The 18,326-nt window shown below is 47.3% G+C and overlaps 1 protein-coding gene across 1 annotated transcript in view; it reads right to left on the reverse strand.

Annotated features, from left to right (window-relative positions):
• The window catches only part of LOC140912953 (uncharacterized), a 46,524-nt gene extending 29,088 nt beyond the window's left edge, over positions 1-17,436 (reverse strand). The window contains 7 exon segments of the mRNA XM_073348423.1: positions 6,155-7,701; positions 8,045-8,158; positions 8,546-8,672; positions 8,931-9,022; positions 10,257-11,331; positions 14,193-16,685; positions 17,209-17,436. Coding sequence (XP_073204524.1) covers positions 6,155-7,701; positions 8,045-8,158; positions 8,546-8,672; positions 8,931-9,022; positions 10,257-10,359 — 1,983 coding nt within the window. The 5' untranslated portion in view covers positions 10,360-11,331; positions 14,193-16,685; positions 17,209-17,436.
• Positions 17,437-18,326: the final 890 nt, after the last annotated feature.

Here is an 18,326-nt window from a genome sequence, read left to right on the forward strand (position 1 = left end):
TCCTCAGAGGCACCTGCGCCGGGTCGGGGGAGAACATGGGGCTGAACTCTGCACCCCCAATTGGGGGTTGCCAAGCCTCCAGGATTGGCCTGGAGTCTCCAGGAATTCAAGATTACTCTTTAATTAAAAATTGTCATGTGATGAAACCTCCAGGAATAGGTCCAACCAAAATTGGCAACCCCCCAGACACACACACACACACCCCAATGTCACAGACACAGAGGACTTGCTCAGGAGGGCTCAGTCCATAGGCATGGATTGCTCGGGTCTCACCTGAGGGCGTGCAGGCAGGTGTCAGCCAGCCTGAATGGGCTCTGCCCTGACATCTATTGATGAGCTGGGGGAAAGGACTTCAAGAGCAGCCTGAGTTTGCACAGACATGCCGGCTCTGCCTGGACGCGCAGCCTGATGGAGCTGCTTTTTCAAAATGATCCATTTCAGACAGCGTTGGGTTGCAAATCATACTAGTGCAGGGGTGAGATATGCCAAGCCAAGCAAGCTGCAGAAAGAGCCAAAGAAGCTCACCACAGCTAAGCTAAAGCAAAGGTGGACAAACTTAAGCTTGAAATCCAAAAAGCAATGGAAGAACAGCAGAAACTGTATCATCTAGAAAGTCCAGTTTATAACAATGATAGTATGTTGTATGACTCTGAGCAATTTCCTGTGTTTAACCAATTTTGCTATGACCAGAGAGAGGTTGTCTCTAACCTGGGGAAGGTGAAAAATAGCTGTTTGTGCAAAAAAGCAATTTATAGGTGAATGAAGTCTCTGAAGGTCTGTCTAGTATCTCAGAAGTGAATCTGAAATTAGATAAAGCACAAAGAGAGCTCATTTATGGGGGAAATGTTTCTCTAGAGCAGCTTAAAGTTGATGATCAGGTTAAAGCCCTAATTAAGGAAGAAAAGGGTAGATTTTTTTATGAGTGATGGATTGCTGGCAACTGAAGTTTGTAAAAATGAAGTTTGTAAAAGTGAGCCTGACCCAGGTAGAAGTGATTTGCTTAAAGTAGCTCAGTATAATGTGGAGAATAGCAGTTTATCTGTTGGGAGTGGCAACTTGCCTGTTAAGGACACTTTCCCACGCCACTACAGTATTAATTCTGCTGGCATCATTGCAGTACATATCATTGCAGCACGAGGACCAGGTCTGTATCTAAAATCTTGCAGCATCTGCTCCCTTGACACCTCTGTTACCCTCACAAGACTGATATCACATCGGGTCACCTACGGGAGACGGTGGAAGTTTTCATTACAGGTGCTCACACTGCAAACAATAGAGCATGTGATCCCACGCCCATTGTGGTTTCCAGGTCCCTCAACCAGTTTTGCTAACATACTGGTGGTTTGGGTGGCAGGGATGGGCATTGACCTCAGAATCTGCAAGTCCAGGGTGCCTGATACCATCAGCAATAAGGAAAGCGGGGGTCCTGTGTTCTCATGGCTGCCCCACGCCCCTCCCCCTGAGCTGCCTCGGACAAAGACCGGTATTTGGGAGAGTTAATGCTGGTCCCTGGTAACCAAGCACTGCCCATGTTTCCCACAAGTTGCAGCACAGGGCCCATTGCCCGTGCCGCTAGGTCATACCTTGGCAGGAACAGCAAACCGGTTCACTGAATAGCTAGGGATACAGATTACGTTCAGGCTCGCACTTCAGTGTAATAAGGGGAGTGATTTTTAAATAGTAACTTTGTACTAGACACTGGGTATGCACTGACAGAGTTTGCCTTGTGCTTTGCATGCCTTACAGTGGAAAGCTTGGCCTTCAGCACAGCCTCCACACTGGCAGAGAGGCTGTCACAGAACATACAGAGAGGAGGCACAAAAATTATAACAAGACTAGACAAAATGCCTTACAGTGAGGGACTTAGAAAGTTCAATTGGTTTAGCTTTTCAAAAAGAAGATTGAGAGTGATTTGATTACAATTTAAATGCTTTTATAGAGAGAAAATCCCAGCTCCTAAAGGGCTGTTTAATCTAATGGAAAAAGGCAGGGCCACCACCAATGACTGCAAGCTGAAGCAAGCTAAATTTGAATTATCAATAAGTACCAAATTTTTAAAGGTGAGTGATTAACCACTGGAACAAACTACTAAGGGAAGTTTATATAACCCTATGGAACTCATTTCCACTAGATAGCATTGAGATTTGGAAATCATGGAATTTTGAAAAAGGGTCGGATAGAAATATAGATAATGAGAACCTCTAGAGTTACACTAGCTGAACTAATATATAATGTATATATGACGAATCTGTTTCAGGGCACAAGCCAACAACTGGTTGACAGGAACTGTTGCTAGGGTCAGATTTTGCCATGTCCACAACGGGGTTTCCTGCACATTCCAACCATGTAGTGCTGGCCGCTGTCAGACACAGGTCGAGATGAACGACTGGTCTGCCCTGATGTGGCTATTGGGACTGAACAACATCATGGCAGTTCATGAAAAAATAAAGTTGAATTTGCAGAGAGGTAAAAGAGGGGCTCAGATCTCAGTCTCTTACCAGTGAGAGGGAACGAGCAGGCAGCTGAGCAAAAACGGATCCCCTTAGAATTTCTTCAGGAACAAGGGATTTATCCCCACAACCTTCCAGAGAAAAGCAATGTGTTCCCTAGTAAGGAGCCAAAAGGGGTGCTTTTGTTGTGAGCTAGTGTCACAAATGTCCCCAGCCCAACCAAAGAAATACACAAACTCACTGTTTCGTAACAGGCCCACCCACTTTCACTGGGGCATTCATGTTTAATTAATAGCACAGTTAATACTGTAAAGTAGTGCTACTTTTATTAAATGAAGCCTATTGAGAAATGAAAAAAAAAGGCATCTCTTCCTTGATCTGTAATCCCTTCCCCTTAATGCCTCACACATCTGGGATACTGTCCTCTGTCTTAATGAAATCCAGTCACTATGAGGCCCCATTCCCATTACAGCTAGAAATGTGATCCTGTAAGTCGTTTGAGGTGGTTGCTCATTAAGTTTGTCATCAGTTAATGAGATCTCAGATAACTCACTCAATCACTTTATTGATTAGCAATAAAACAGCATAATACAGAAAGGTCAGACATTACCAGGATAGAGAACAGGTCTTCCAGTGACTGTAGTTTACATATTTCTTGTGTTAATAACCAATAATTTGTCAATAATTAATAAATGAATAGCTAATAATGGATAAGGATTTTAAGTGTGATTATATGTTTAATGAATAGCCTTCTCTTAAATTTAGATTTAGTTAACAAGTCAGCTTTGATTTAATTTATTAAACAGTCAAGACAGCACATACAGAGAGGCATGCAATTACCTACAACTGTGGAAGGCTTTCTCCATAGCTTCAGACAGTCTGGATCCTGTCTGCCAGTGGTCTTACTTCCTTATGATTTCTTGTGGTAATTATACTCTGGTAACTCTCATTAGTTCAACATTTCAACCCTTATCAATTTCCTCCTTTTGGTATATACTTCTCCATATCTTAGGACTTGTCTACACTACGGGGGTAAGTCGATACCCCCGACTCCACTTCACTCAACTCCAGTGAATAACGTAGCTGGAGTCGACATAGCTCAGATCAACTTACTGTAGTCTCTACACCGCACTGCATCGACGGGAGATGTTCTCCCATCAACTTACCTTACACTACTCATTGTGGTGGAGTACTGAAATTGACAGGAGAGTGATCTGCGGTCGATTTAGTGGGTCTTCACTAGACCCGCTAAATCAATGCCCGGTACATCGACTGCGGCAGCAGCATTGATCCCTGGTAAGTGTATACATGCCCTTAGGCTCTTTCCTCAGTTCCCTTTTCCTGGTAATTTTCCAACTGTTTCAAAACCTACTGGTTAGTCATTGTTTATGGCCTTTTTTATGCATTACATACCTTGCAAATATGTTGCAGTTACTACACTGCAAAAATATATTGTATAACATAAAATATATCATGGGTTACTGCATTGTAAAATTCCATTCCTTGCTAGATACACCTCTACCCGATATAACGCTGTCCTCGGGAACCAAAAAATCTTACCGCGTTATAGGCGAAACTGCGTTATATCAAACTTGCTTTGATCCACTGGAGCACGCAGCCCTGCCCCTCCGGAGCGCTGCTTTACTGCATTATATCCAAATTCGTGTTATATCGGGGTAGAGGTGTGCTTTATCTTAATTGCAAAGTATCACGGGAATCTTGCCCCCAGGCAAGCCGTAAAATCTTTCCTGATCTATCTTTAAGTGTCAATACCTGTGTCTATTCCAATTTGCTTATTCCCGACACATATGCCCCAGTTGTTTACAGCCTAGTTACTTCCTATTTCTGTTAGTACCACTCCATGTCCCTTACTCAGCAAAACATCTAGTACTTGCAATTAATGGTTAAAACATCTGCAAACAGATCAGTCTCAGTACCTCTCCATTCCTTATTTCACCAGCAAGCATTGCAGTCTGTCACACATATCCTTTATATATTTTGTATAGCTGCAAAGCCTTAGGGGCCTTTAGTTCATAAGCTAACAAATCACACTCAGGCTTAACCAGCTGTAAGTTATACGGGGCATTTTCTGTTTTCCAGTTCATACCCAGCACTCTGCCCAACTGTGTTTTTAGGAGTAAATTGTGAAACATTTTGGGCAGCAATTCTATGCAGGATGAGCAGCAGGTCCCTGCACCAAGGATTATGGGTATTTTTTCAGACACTGTCAGTGGACTCTAGAATGCACAGCTCGGGGAGGAAGAAGGACTTGCATTACTAGTTACACTGGCACAGTTAAGGGTACCTGCCACACAGGAAAAATCACGATGTGCCTAACCCCTTACAAGAGCCATGGAATAGACTGATGCTGGGGATGGAAGATCCAGGTGAAGATGCACTCAGCATCCCATTATTAATCATATGCTTTTGACAGTGAGCTGAATCTTTAGCCAATAGTGCTATAGCCCATTAGCGCATGGTAGAAAGCTGCTGTAGGGGTGGTGCAAGGCTGACTTACTCCTGTTCACCTGTTACCTTGAAAACTGCTCTCGCTAAGAGCTTGTCTACATGTGGAATTTAAGTGGCATAAAATATACCAGTATCATTATACCTCTGTAACGCCCCATGTTGACACACTTATTCACAGGAAGTTATGCCATTATAACTATACTGGCAAAATTATACCAGTAAAACTTCCGGAGTAGATAAGTTTAAAAAACACAGTTGCCTTAGTGCCAAATACAGAGGTAAAATAACCTCTCTGTTCCTACTTGATATTCCCCTGTTTATGCATCTCAGGATTGCGTGAGTTCTTTTGGAGACAACATCATACTGGGAGTTCATATTCAGCTGATTATCCACCACAAACCCGAAATCTTTTTCAGAGTCCCACCTTCCCAGGATGGAATCCCCCATCCTATAAGTATGGCCTACATATTTTGTCCTAGATGTATACATTTACATTTAGCCACATTAAAATGCATACTGTTTTCTTGTGCCCAGTGTGCAAAGTGATCCAGTTCACTGTTAAATCAGAGACCTGTCCTCTTCCTTATTTATCATCCTCTGGTTTAGAGTGTCATCTGCAAATTTTATCAGTGATCATTTTATGGGTTTTTTTCCAGGTAATTGATAAAAATGTTACAAAGCAGAGAATCAAGAACTGATCTCTGCAGGACCCCATTAGAAACACACCTGCTCAATGAGGATTCCCTGTTTACAGTTACATTTTGTGACAACTCAGTTCACCAGGTTTTAATCCATTTATAGAGTACCATGTTAAAATACCCGTGTCTTCACAATGTGCGGAGGACGCCATTTTGTTCTACACAATGGCATCCTCCCTGTGTGTTCAGGGGCCGGATGGAATCGTCCCACTGGCACAGCCAGTCAGGAAGTCATATTCAGGGCTCACATGGGAATGCAATCCATGCGTTGCATCCAGAGATGGCATACCGCTGCGCAACTTCCAAAATTCAACTTAACTGCCTTGAAATTCTCACTAACCATCCCCCCACCCCATCAAAAGATCAGTTCCTCTCTTCATCAGCTTTGTCCTCCTCCCATCATCAAAAATAAGCCAATACTATCCACCCATCCTCCTTAAGCCTTGTATTTTAGAAGTGTCTCACCAGAATTAAAAAAAAACAAAAAACAAACCACTCCACTGTTTTCTACCATTGCGATTGTAGATCTATTTAATCTGAAGCTACATTTGCGGTGTGGGGTTTCTTTTTCAAGTGCAGTTTTGCCAAGTGTTGAACAAGGTTTGATTTGTGATTGAAGCCTTTCCCACATTCAGTACATTTGTGAGGCCTCCCTCCGCAGTGCATTAACTCATGCTGGGAAAGGGAAAACTTCTGACGAAAGCTTTTCTCACACTGGGTGCATTTATAGGGCCGCTCCCCAGTGTGGATCCTCATGTGTTTATGTAGGGTTTCTTTCCGCCCAAAGCCTTGCCCACATTCAGTACATTTAAAAGGTTTAGCTCCTGTGTGGGTTTTACGGTGAGTACAAAGGACCCCTTTCAGTCTGAAGCTTTTGTGACAGTCAGGACACTGATAGGCTCTCTCTCCTGTGTGGATTGTCTGATGGGAAGCAAGGTGCAAGTACTCTCTGAATTTTTTCCCACAGTCAGTGCAAATGTAGTTTTTCTCCTCTTTGTGGATCCTTTCATGTCTGCTGAGTGACGATCTGCAGTTAAAGCTCTTTCCACAGTCGGCGCATACATGGGATCTCTCTCCTGTGTGTTTTTTCTGATGCCATCGGAGGTGCGAGTTGTGGTAATAGCTTTTCCCACACTCAGTACAGCTGTAACGTCTCTCTTTGGGATGGACTTTCTGATGCACTGCTGAGCTTCTACTGAAGCTTTTCTGATCACTACTTGTACTCGGTTGTGCTCCCTGATTGGTGCTCTGGTGGCCAATGGGGCAGTTCAGTTTCTTGGAAATTTGTTTATGTTGAATAGATACGCTGCCTCTCCCCCCTTCCGGGGTCCCGTGCTGCCTTCGTGCAGCTCCCGCACTTCCACAGGCTTCTCCCCACTCAAGACTCTGAGGTCTCCCCAACAACATCCTGTCCTGCTCTGCTCTTACCAGCCCTTCCTTCTGGGGATTCTTGTCTCTGTTCTCACTCACCATCCCATCATTAAACCCTCTAGACACCTCTCCTGAATGGATTCTCTGATGCTGAATAAGTCTGTCTTTTAGAATAAAGAGCTGGCCACAGTCTGGACACTTATGGGGTCTCTCTGACTTGTGGACTGTGTAACAATGAAGAACAAGGCTTGTCTTATGTCTGAAGCTTTTCCCGCATTCATTACATTTATAAGGTCGCTCCTCTGGGTGAATTCTCAGATGTATCTGAAGGTTTTCTTGTCGAGAGAAGCCTTTGCCACACTCATAACACTTGTAGACACTTTTTTCTGCATCAGTTTGCTGACAGTGCTGAATAAGGAGCGAACTGTTACTGAAACCTGCCCTCTGTTCATTGACAGTATTTGGTGTCTCCCCCATAAGGATTACCGGGTGGGCACTGGTGTCCTTGGATTTCCTCAAACCTCTTTTGCTGTGAGTGGATTTACTCCTGCCTGGCGGGTCTCCCCTCTGCCGTCCTGCCCTGCCATGGCTCTCACTGGCATCTGCCCCGTCAGGGCACTGTAGTCTCCCTGAAAACATCCTGTGAATCTTCACTCTCACAGCCCCTTCCTGCTGGGGACTCTCCTCCTTGTTTTCACTTGCTATCCCGGTACCTGTTGGGAGAGAGAATCCAGATGGGATTCATTCCATGTGCTGGGGACAGAGGGGGCAGAAAAGGGATTGGTCACCGATAAGAGAACCTGACAGGTAGGAAGTAAATTCCCCAAATCTTTCCACAGAAGGGAAAAGGGGTCAGTTCTGCCTCAAAGACCCACCTGAGCCCTGAGGAAAAGGCTTCTGCCAGGGGTCAGGCAGAACGAGTGGGAGCCACGACTGACACCTGCCAGGAGGACAGGGCACAATAGTGAGTCAGATGAGGACTCAGTGGGTTTGCTGGAATTCCAGCTTTTCCCTCAGTCCCAGATGGTTTCTCAGTTGGTGTCACTCATTCCTCACCAGTGCTAGTGCCTCTTGGGATTTCCCTTTCCTCAGAGCCCTGAAGATCTGGGAACCATGGCTCTTCCCCTCGCTCCATCTGGGACAGCACATCTGGTTTAGCAATAGGAAATCCTGCTCAATGGAAAGAGGTACATGCATCACAACATGGCAAGTATTTGTCGATCACTTAACTACAAAGAACAGCAAAGAAAATCTTGGAATGAAGGGGAAAGACATAATCCATATAGGTTTACTTGTAGCACCTTAGAGACTAACCAACTTATTTGAGCATAAGCTTATGCTCAAATAAATTGGTTAGTCTCTAAGGTGCCACAAGTCCTCCTTTTCTTTTTGCGAATACAGACTGACACGGCTGCTACTCTGAAACCAATCCATATAGGTTGTCAATTATTCATGAAACCCCCTTTGGCGAGCAGATTGTCTGGTGGGAAATGGGTTGTGTTCCTTATAGGAGATTTAGGCCATGTCTACACTACGGGGACGATAGCAACTGCTCACCCAATGAGAGGAGAGTCTCGTAATTCTCCTGCATGACATCTCTGTAGAGTTCCCTCTGCTTTTCATCCAAAAGAGCCCATTCATCTTCAGAGAAGTACACGGCCACCTCCTCAAACGTCACTGGCATCTGAAATGATATGTGTCCTCCACTCAGCACCTGCCTGCTCTGGCCACAATCCCACCACTCAGACACAAGCGGAGCAGAAAAAGGCAAAGCCATCACTGTCAATGCAGCATTGGGGGAGAAGGAACCCCATTTCCCATGATCCCAACCTCCTCCAAACAGCAAGAGATGCCTGACTCAGCCTGCCCTCAAAGCTCCCCATCCCGCCAGAACTCAGCCCCAGCTCAGGCCACTGCAAGCAAGCACCATTTCACAACTCACCATAAAGCCAAACCTACGGAGCAAGGCCACCATATCCTGGTCTCCTTCATTCCCCTTATCATAAGGAACAAACAAATAAGGCACAGGAAGTTCTAAAGGATAATAAAGATACCATTAGAGGGACCCACACAGACACACATGCTCCTGGATCTTACGACTCTACTAGGAACAGGGACCTACCCGCTCACCACATGCCACGAGACAACCAAATGCTGTTCTGATGATTTCACAAAAGAATAAATGGACACAAATCAGGAATTATAACATTCAAAAACCACTAGGAAAACTCTTCCGTCTCCCTGGTCACTCAATAACAGACTTAAAAGTAGCAATTTTTCAACAACAAAATTTCAAAAACAGACTCCTAGGAGAAACTGCTGAACTGGAATTAATTTGCAAACTGGACACCATCAAATTAGGCCTGAATAAAGACTGGGAGTGGATGGGTCATTACAAAAACTAATTTCCCCCTACTGTTACTCACACCTTCTTGTCAACTGTTTGAAATGGGCCACCCTCATTACCACTACAAAAGTGATTTTTCCTCCCTTGGTATTCTACTGTTAATTGAATTGTCTCATTAGCACTGACCCCTCCACTTGGTAAGGCAACTCCCGTCTTTTCACGTACTCTGTGTGTAGATAGAGACATAGAGACAAGATGGCCAGTGTTACTCTGGTGGGTCCTGCGCTTTTCTTGGCAGGGAGCTAAGATGCCACCCCTTGCCCCTGTTCTTGGGGCGTCGATGGCCCCACTAGTGGCCTAGGAAGGTGGTAAAGGAGGGAAGCAGGAGAGGGGTCTGGGTTTGCTCCTCACTCTGAGCCCCAGCCCCTCTCAACCCCTATGGGTTTTTACCCTCTTCCCCCTTGGGTGGGGTACCTGCAGTCCTTAGATGCTGGGGAAGGGAGTCTACCTCCCATACTGGGCAGGGTCCCCCTTACTTCAGTTCTCTGATTTTCCAAGTCTCACAGCACACCTCCAATCTCCTCTCCTCTTCCCCTGTCTGCCTGAAGCAGGGGGTTTTATTAGGTTCCTAACAGGGCCTTAATTGACTGCAGGTGCTCCAATTAACCTGCAGCCACCTTCCCTAGTCTACAGGGAACCACACCTTAATTAGCCTTGAGTTTATATATTTCCCCTCTAGCACTCTCACACTGCTCCCTGGCCCTCTTGTATCACAATATATATACACCTGCTACTTTAGTTTGCACTCCATGCATCTGATGAAGTGGGTTCTAGCCCACAAAAGTTTATGCCCAAAAAAATCTGTTAGTTTCTAAGGTGCCACAAGGACTCCTAGTTGTTTTTGCACACACAACTTGTTACCTAGTTGCCGTGAATACTGCAGTTTCTCTCTGAGGTCACAGCTCAGTTGTGGTCCTGGGTGGTGGAAGATCTGAGACGTTGAATTGGACAGGGGCTCCATCATCTCAGAAATCCCTTCTCTTCCAATCACACAAACTGAAACCTGGGAAACATAGACGTTAGCTCTGTGTGAGGTACAAAGGTTTCATCTGAGGGCCAGTGACAAGTGCCTCTCAGATTCTCTACTAAACAGAGTTATTGAAAGCCGATGGGCCTGCCACACACATGAAAGGAGCTCTGTGTCCCCCCCACATTTCCATCTTCCAATTTTCACCAGTATCAGTTGGGTTCTGCCCATTGATGACTAGAAGAGATCCCTCCATTTTGTATTTCTTCCTTGTAGTCTTCTGCCCAAACCAAGCCTTCTTCCTTCTTGTGCTGCTTTTTTCTTCCTAGTGAACCCTTTCTGAACTCAGGTGATGTTACCTCAGTTCTGCCTTTTATTTGACTGATCATGGCACCTCGGAATATCAGATCACAATTGCACTACTGCAGGTAGATGGCTCTTTTAACGCTTTTTAATGAACATTATTATTATTTATTTGTGTTAGCTTAGAGTTCAGGACTTTTAATCATGGGACAAGACCCCATTGTATCAGACACTGAAAAAGGACACAACAAAAAGACAGTCTTTACCCGCAAAGAGCTTCGCTTGTAACATAATCCTTCTACATTTCAGGGGCATCACTCAAAAGTTTTACAATTTTCTCATGAGTATGAATTTACAGAATTTTATTTAATGGCAACCTTTTTGTTTGAACTTGTACCAGATCCAGATTTAACTGTTCCTTTTTCAAGACCCTTAAGGGATTTGAAATGTAAAGTACTCCATAAGGCTTTCATTTCAACTATATGCCTTATTCCATTTTCCTTTAGCTGTAGAGAGTATTCAAGAGGGGGGAGGAGGAAACCCTGACAAGCAGTCTTTTTGATAATGTTATGGATGGTAACAAAATTCCTTTTTGGGGGGGAAGAGAAGCAGTTAGTTGAAATGGGCTGGAGCTGTTGCTTCTGTTGTTAGAGTCTGATCTCGTTTCTGTGAAGACAAAACCAGACAAATGCACAGAAAAAGGGAGAGGAAAGAACAGCAAAGATAGAAAATGCAGTTCTGTCTCGCATGCTGACTCGCAACTCTGCTGTTGTAGAAACAGGGGAAAAGGTACTTGGTTGTATTGCAAGGTTTGCAAATTCCTCATCCCAAAATTGGGATTTTCAAATCTTATTTGATTAGATGCTACAAAAAAAAAATCACATTTCAACCTTTCGAGTGTTAATAAAGATAAGAACTTACAACTCATTTGATTTGTACCTAAAACAAACTTAAAACTGATGTTGGTCTCTGTCTTCAGATTTTTAGAAACAGACTAGCTCTTGTCACATTTTTTGCTCAAAGTCCAGATTGGGGAAAGATTGAAAATCTATCCCCCCCATCCCCCTACTCCTCTTGCCTTTTTAAAGCTGCACATTTACAGAAATGGTGAAAATCATAGAATCATAGAATATCAGGGTTGGAAGGGACCCCAGAAGGTCATCTAGTCCAACCCCCTGCTCGAAGCAGGACCAATTCCCAGTTAAATCATCCCAGCCAGGGCTTTGTCAAGCCTGACCTTAAAAACCTCTAAGGAAGGAGATTCTACCACCTCCCTAGGTAACGCATTCCAGTGTTTCACCACCCTCTTAGTGAAAAAGTTTTTCCTAATATCCAATCTAAACCTCCCCCACTGCAACTTGAGACCATTACTCCTCGTTCTGTCATCTGCTACCATTGAGAACAGTCTAGAGCCATCCTCTTTGGAACCCCCTTTCAGGTAGTTGAAAGCAGCTATCAAATCCCCCCTCATTCTTCTCTTCTGCAGGCTAAACAATCCCAGCTCCCTCAGCCTCTCCTCATAACTCATGTGTTCCAGTCCCCTAATCATTTTTGTTGCCCTTCGCTGGACTCTCTCCAATTTATCCACATCCTTCTTGTAGTGTGGGGCCCAAAACTGGACACAGTACTCCAGATGAGGCCTCACCAATGTCGAATAGAGGGGAACGATCACGTCCCTCGATCTGCTTGCTATGCCCCTACTTATACATCCCAAAATGCCATTGGCCTTCTTGGCAACAAGGGCACACTGCTGACTCATATCCAGCTTCTCGTCCACTGTCACCCCTAGGTCCTTTTCCGCAGAACTGCTGCCTTGCCATTCGGTCCCTAGTCTGTAGCTGTGCATTGGGTTCTTCCGTCCTAAGTGCAGGACCCTGCACTTATCCTTATTGAACCTCATCAGATTTCTTTTGGCCCAATCCTCCAATTTGTCTAGGTCCTTCTGTATCCTATCCCTCCCCTCCAGCGTATCTACCACTCCTCCCAGTTTAGTATCATCCGCAAATTTGCTGAGAGTGCAATCCACACCATCCTCCAGATCATTTATGAAGATATTGAACAAAACCGGCCCCAGGACCGACCCTTGGGGTACTCCACTTGATACCGGCTGCCAACTAGACATGGAGCCATTGATCACTACCCGTTGAGCCCGACAATCTAGCCAGCTTTCTACCCACCTTATAGTGCATTCATCCAGCCCATTGTTACACCAAAATGTCACGCACAAGTGGTTAAACTTGCTGACTAGCAGAAATTTTAGCCCTCGTGTCATTTTTACCCCTGTATATTTCCTCCTTTTAAAAAGAAGCAACCAACTAATGTTCTTTGGAACCAGTTTTGCATCCATGAGCCATTTGCTACCCCAAAGGTAGTAAAATACACTGGCATTTTAGTCTATGATAGACCTTGCCCACCAACATTTCACAGCCACTGAGGCAAATTAGCCCATCCCAGAGTCTAATTCGAACCACTAGAACTGTGCTGTTTCACATAACAAAATCCACCACCAACACATTGTTTTGTTTTTCCAATCACAAAAATCTTGAGGGTTGCAATAGCCCTTTCCAGTGGTTTGAAACTCAATTTACAGCCCTGAATTAAGCTGCCATTCAGTTAAAAAATGTTATCTAAGCAGAAGTTTGCTTTAGCAACTTAACCTTTAACAATTTAAAACACTTTATCACTTTTGCATTTTGCTTAAAAATGCCTTTATGTTGAAGGTTCCAAGTTATTACCAGTTAGAGAAACTACAAAAGAAAACGAGAAACAAAGCATTTGTACAAAGATTTTAAAACCAGTAATAACTATCAAACAAAGTTACAAAAACCTCTGATTTTTTAAACAAGAACATTAGCAGATGGCTTTGCATGCTCAGACAAAACAAGCTCAAACACACTTGGATAACAATTGGTAGTTTGCCAGAGTTTTCAGTTACTGAGTATGTACGTTAACCTTAACCAATTTTGGTCCACTGATTTCTGATCATACCCCTGTTGTTTACCAGACACGATCGAAACACAATCCTAGATTTATAGGATTTACAAATCTCATTTGATTAGATGCTTTCAAAATCACAGTTAAACCTTTCAGAGATTAACAAAGCTAAGAATTTACAACTCACTTCATTTGTAGCTAAAACAAACTTAAAACTGAGGCTGTGGCTTAAAACTTCCCCCACTGATTTCTGATCCCACATTCCTCTTGTTTACCAGTCATGATCTTGACACACTCTGAGTTAGATCAGCAGGCATGTTTGTTGGGTGTAACCCAATCTGTCTGTCTCCCTTTCAAACTGTTTCCCATTAGCATTTGTTATAGGTGCCTGGAACATTTTATAAATTTTTAGCCATTTTTCCACAGTTGGGGTAGGCCTATCTGGCCCCAGTTATTACAACAGGTATACATGTAATGTAGCATGTTTACCCATGGACCACAACTCCATTCTGCTAGACACAGCAGTGTGAAATACAAGTTTGGATGTAAATATCACTAGGCAGAATGGCGACTAAAAGGAAATAAGCACGTACAGCTTTCTTTCTTTCCGAGTCCAGCTATGAACTCTGGCGGTTCTTCTTACTGTTGCTGAGTCTCTGAGTTGATGGACTTTCTTCTTGGTGGTTTCTAGAAACTGGAAAACAGAGATTCTAGTAGGGTAAAATATTTCTGTAACTCAGAAAACACATATTAAACAAGGGACCCACGGCTTGTCAACTATAGTTGGTTTTCAACCAATTGCACCAAAGAAATTATTTCTTCACAGGCTTTCTTTCATTGGAACCTTTGACCTTAAAGCTGTTGCATGTCTGAATTAATGACTCAAGATTGGAATTATTTAATCTCAGATTATTCATCAGAGATTAGTACAGCACTATACGGAAAGAAATAGCTACATTACCACCCTTTCTTGCTGACGTGTCTGTCCTGCATCTGGAAGGGATGTGCAGTCTTCACTCTGCCAACTAAGTTTCTGTATCAATTTGATTAGATAGGGTTTCAGACAAAGGAAACCTCATTGCCAAGCATATTCTGCCAGAAACATATGTTGCAGTGTCATTTCTATATATTCTCAGTTTACCTGATTTATGTGTGAAGACATGGTTAGAGGACAGCTGGGAGGACTAACAATTCTTTAAGATAGTATCTCTCAGTGGATCCTTCTTACCCCACCATCATTCTTCCCTGCTGATTCCCCAACAGGAAACATCTGCTGTAACAATCATCCCTTGCTGGCAGCCACTCTGACAATTTTTCCTAACATACTTAATTAACGTTAGGAAAAACAAATAAATATGCACATACACATGTCCACATCACTGTAATTTATTTATGATGGGGTTTTTTTATTTGCAAACTCGGTAATAAAAATATTGTACAATTGTCTCTATTCTTTACTGGACCTAAACAGAATAGAAACAAAACTAACGTGCTTTGCATGTTCTTCTTGTCTTTTGTTGTTGTTGTTGTTTCTTTTGCTTTTTTAGTTGTCTAAAAGACTTTTTTAGTTGCTAGCTAGTAAGTCTGCTCCTGTGAAAAGTGATATTTGTATGTTTGTTAAAATCACTTTTCACAGAAGCAGACTTGCTAGCTAACTGGGAGGCAGTGAAAAGCGCTATTAAAAAACATAAACATTTCACTTTTCACAGCAGATTTACTAGCCCCAGCAAACCGTGGGACAAAGACCTGGATGGGACGGTGGGTAGGGAGGCGGTGGCAGCCAGGGAGGATGGGGGGTGGGTGAGGGGCCAGGAGAAGCAGCAGGGGCCAATGGCAATGGGTGGGGTTGAGCACGGTGCCGGTGTCCAAAGCCCTGTGGCTGGGGACTGGGGCCAGAGGAAGCAGCAGGGTCCGGGGTCATGGAGGGCGATGAGCACAGGGCCAGAGCCCAAAGCCCCACGGCTGGATACTGGGGTCCCACAGCCAGAGGCCAGGGCCTGGGGATGGAGCCTGCTGCCGTGAGGCCAGAGCTTGGGGATGGAGGAGGCAGTGGGGGCCAGGTGTGATGGGCAGGGGGTGGTGAGCCTGGGGACAGAGCCTAAAGCCCCATGGCTGGATCCCAAGGCCCCACAGATGGAGCCCGGGAGACAGCCCGCCGCTGCCTGGCCAAAGGCTGGGGCTGGAGGACGCAGCGAGGATCAGGGGGGTGAGCCCAGGGCCAGAGCCCAAAGCCCCACACACAGATCTTGGAGCCCCATGACCAGAGGCTGAGGCCGGCGCCAGGAACAGAGCCCGCTGCCGCGCAGCCAGAGCCCAGGGATGGAAGAGACAGCGGGTGACCAGGGGCGACAGGCGGGGGCTGAGAGGGGTGGATCCTGGGGCTGGCACCTGCTGCCATGTGGCTGGGGCCAGATCCAGAAGCCCCACAGCCAGATCCTGGGGCCCCACAGCTAGAGCCTGGGGGATGGAGTCTGCTGCCACATGACCGAAGCCCAGGGCCAGAGGAGGCAGTGGGAACCAGGGACGATGTGGGAGCGATGAGCCCAGGACCAGTTGACGGACCATGCCAAAGCCCCATGTGTGGAGCCGGCCACCTGTCACTGCAGGGCTGAAGTCGAAAGCTCGAGCCCCACCGCCCCTAGGAAGGTGGGGAACTCACACCAGCTGCCTGCTCCTCTGGCATTTCTGGCTCCAGAAGGGGGCAGGATCCAACCCCTGCTGGGGGTCCTGGGGGAGGGGTCACTGCTTCGTGCCCCCAATCACTGCCCAGGAGGCTGTGGCCCCAAGAAAAGACCCTGGTGGCCCCCCCCCATCTGAGAAACACTGGTGTAACTAGCATCATTTGAGGAGGTGGGGCAGCCATGCTGGCAGAAAACCTCCTCCTGTGGGCGTACGCGGTGTCTCCACGCACAGGCTCTGGTGGCCAAGGCTCTGTGGTGGAGACAATCGCAGCGTGCCCGTCATCAGGGCGGTCGTCCTGTTTGCCTGGGCAGCGGCAGAAATAAGAAGTAACGGTGTGATGGATGCACATGGCTCAAGGTCTTCCCTCCTTTTCTCAGCCGACTGCTGTACATTGCTACACAGGCCTTTTAAAAAAAAGCATAACTTGAATTTAGGAGAACTGAATCTGAGCTTTGCCTTACACCAGGGTAGCTTACTCCCTTTTCCGTGCAAGCACCTTTGTAATAAAATAATTATATCCATATGCTGGGCTGGGGGCACTGGACCGCTTTAAACGCAGGGGTGGTTGAAGCAGGACACCTTGCCCCGCGTGTGGACACGGCTCCCTCTGCACCGGCCCTTTTGCGTCCGCCCCACCAAGGCTTTTTGTCACGCGTTGTTTTGCGGGACAGTTGCTGGCCGGCTGGCAGGGGCCCCTCCCGGGCGTTGCGGGCTCAGACCTCCCCTCTTTGCACCCCGGGAACCGGCTGCGTGGGGAGGAGCCTGCAAGGCTCAGCTGCAGGGACCCCCCCGCGCCCTGTGCTCCCCGGGAGCCGGCTGGGCTGGGTTCAGGCTCTGCCCCCCTTGTCCGGCCACGGCTCGGCCCGCGGCGGAGCTCTCCCGCCGGGGCAGCTCGTCTCTCCCTCCCTGCCCCGATCCCCGGCTCACCGCGGCTCCCGGGGCTCTCACCAGCCGGGATCCCGGAGTCGCGCCCGCAGCCAGAGGCGGACCGGGCTCGCTGAGTTGCCGGAGGAAACAAGCGCCGCCGAGGAGGGGAAGTTCCGCCGCTATTCGCTTCCCCCGACCCCCCGGCCGGGTCCCCGCCAGCGCCGGGGACGAGAGGCGGGGGGGGGGCAGGGTTGTCTCGGGTTTGGGGGTGCCCAGAGCCGGTCCGAGTCCTGCCCTCACACCGCACTCCGCCTGCGTGCTGATGCACATAACAAAATGAATGGGGTGGGGCAGAGGGTTGGGGTGCGGGGGTGAGGGCTGCAGGGTGGGGCTGGGGATGTGGGGTTCAGGGTGCAGGAGGGGGCTCAAGGCTGGGGCAAAGGGTTGGGGTGCTGGCTCTGGCTGGGGGTGTGAGCTCTGGGGTGGGGCTGGGGATGAGGGGTTTGGGGTGTGGGTGGGGCAGAGGGTTGGGGTGCGGGGTTTGGGGTGTGGGTGCGGCAGGTGGTTGGGGTGTGGGTGGGTCAGAGGGTTGGGGTGCAGGGGTGAGGGCTGCAGGGTGGGGCTGGGGATGCGGGGTTCAGGGTGCAGGAGGGGGCTCAGGGCTGGGGCAAAGAGTTGGGGTGCATGGGGTGCCGGCTCTGGCTGGGGGTGCGAGCTCTGGGGTGGGGCTGGGGCTGAGGGGTTTGGGGTGTGGGTGGGGCAGAGGGTTGGGGTGCGGGGGTGAGGGGTTTGGGGTGGGGTTGAGGGGTTTGGGGTGTGGTTGGGGCAGAGGGTTGGGGTGAGGGCTGCGGGGTGGGGCAGAGGGTTGGGGTGCGGGGGTGAGGGCTGCAGGGTGGGGCTGGGGATGTGGGATTCAGGGTGCAGGAGGGGGCTCAAGGCTGTGGCAAAGGGTTGGGGTGCGAGGGTGAGGGCTGCGGGATGGGGCTGAGGGGTTTGGGGTGTGGGTGGGGCAGAGGGTTGGGGTGAGGGCTGCGGGGTGGGGCTGAGGGGTTTGAGGTGTGGGTGGGGCAGAGGGTCGGGGTGCCGGGGTGAGGGCTGCAGGGTGGGGCTGGGGATCTGGGGTTCAGGGTGCAGGAGGGGGCTCAAGGCTAAGGCAAAGGGTTGGGGTGCGGGGGTGA

This window comes from Lepidochelys kempii, chromosome 6 (genome assembly GCF_965140265.1).
Source record: "Lepidochelys kempii isolate rLepKem1 chromosome 6, rLepKem1.hap2, whole genome shotgun sequence".
NCBI classification, from domain to species: domain Eukaryota; kingdom Metazoa; phylum Chordata; order Testudines; family Cheloniidae; genus Lepidochelys; species Lepidochelys kempii.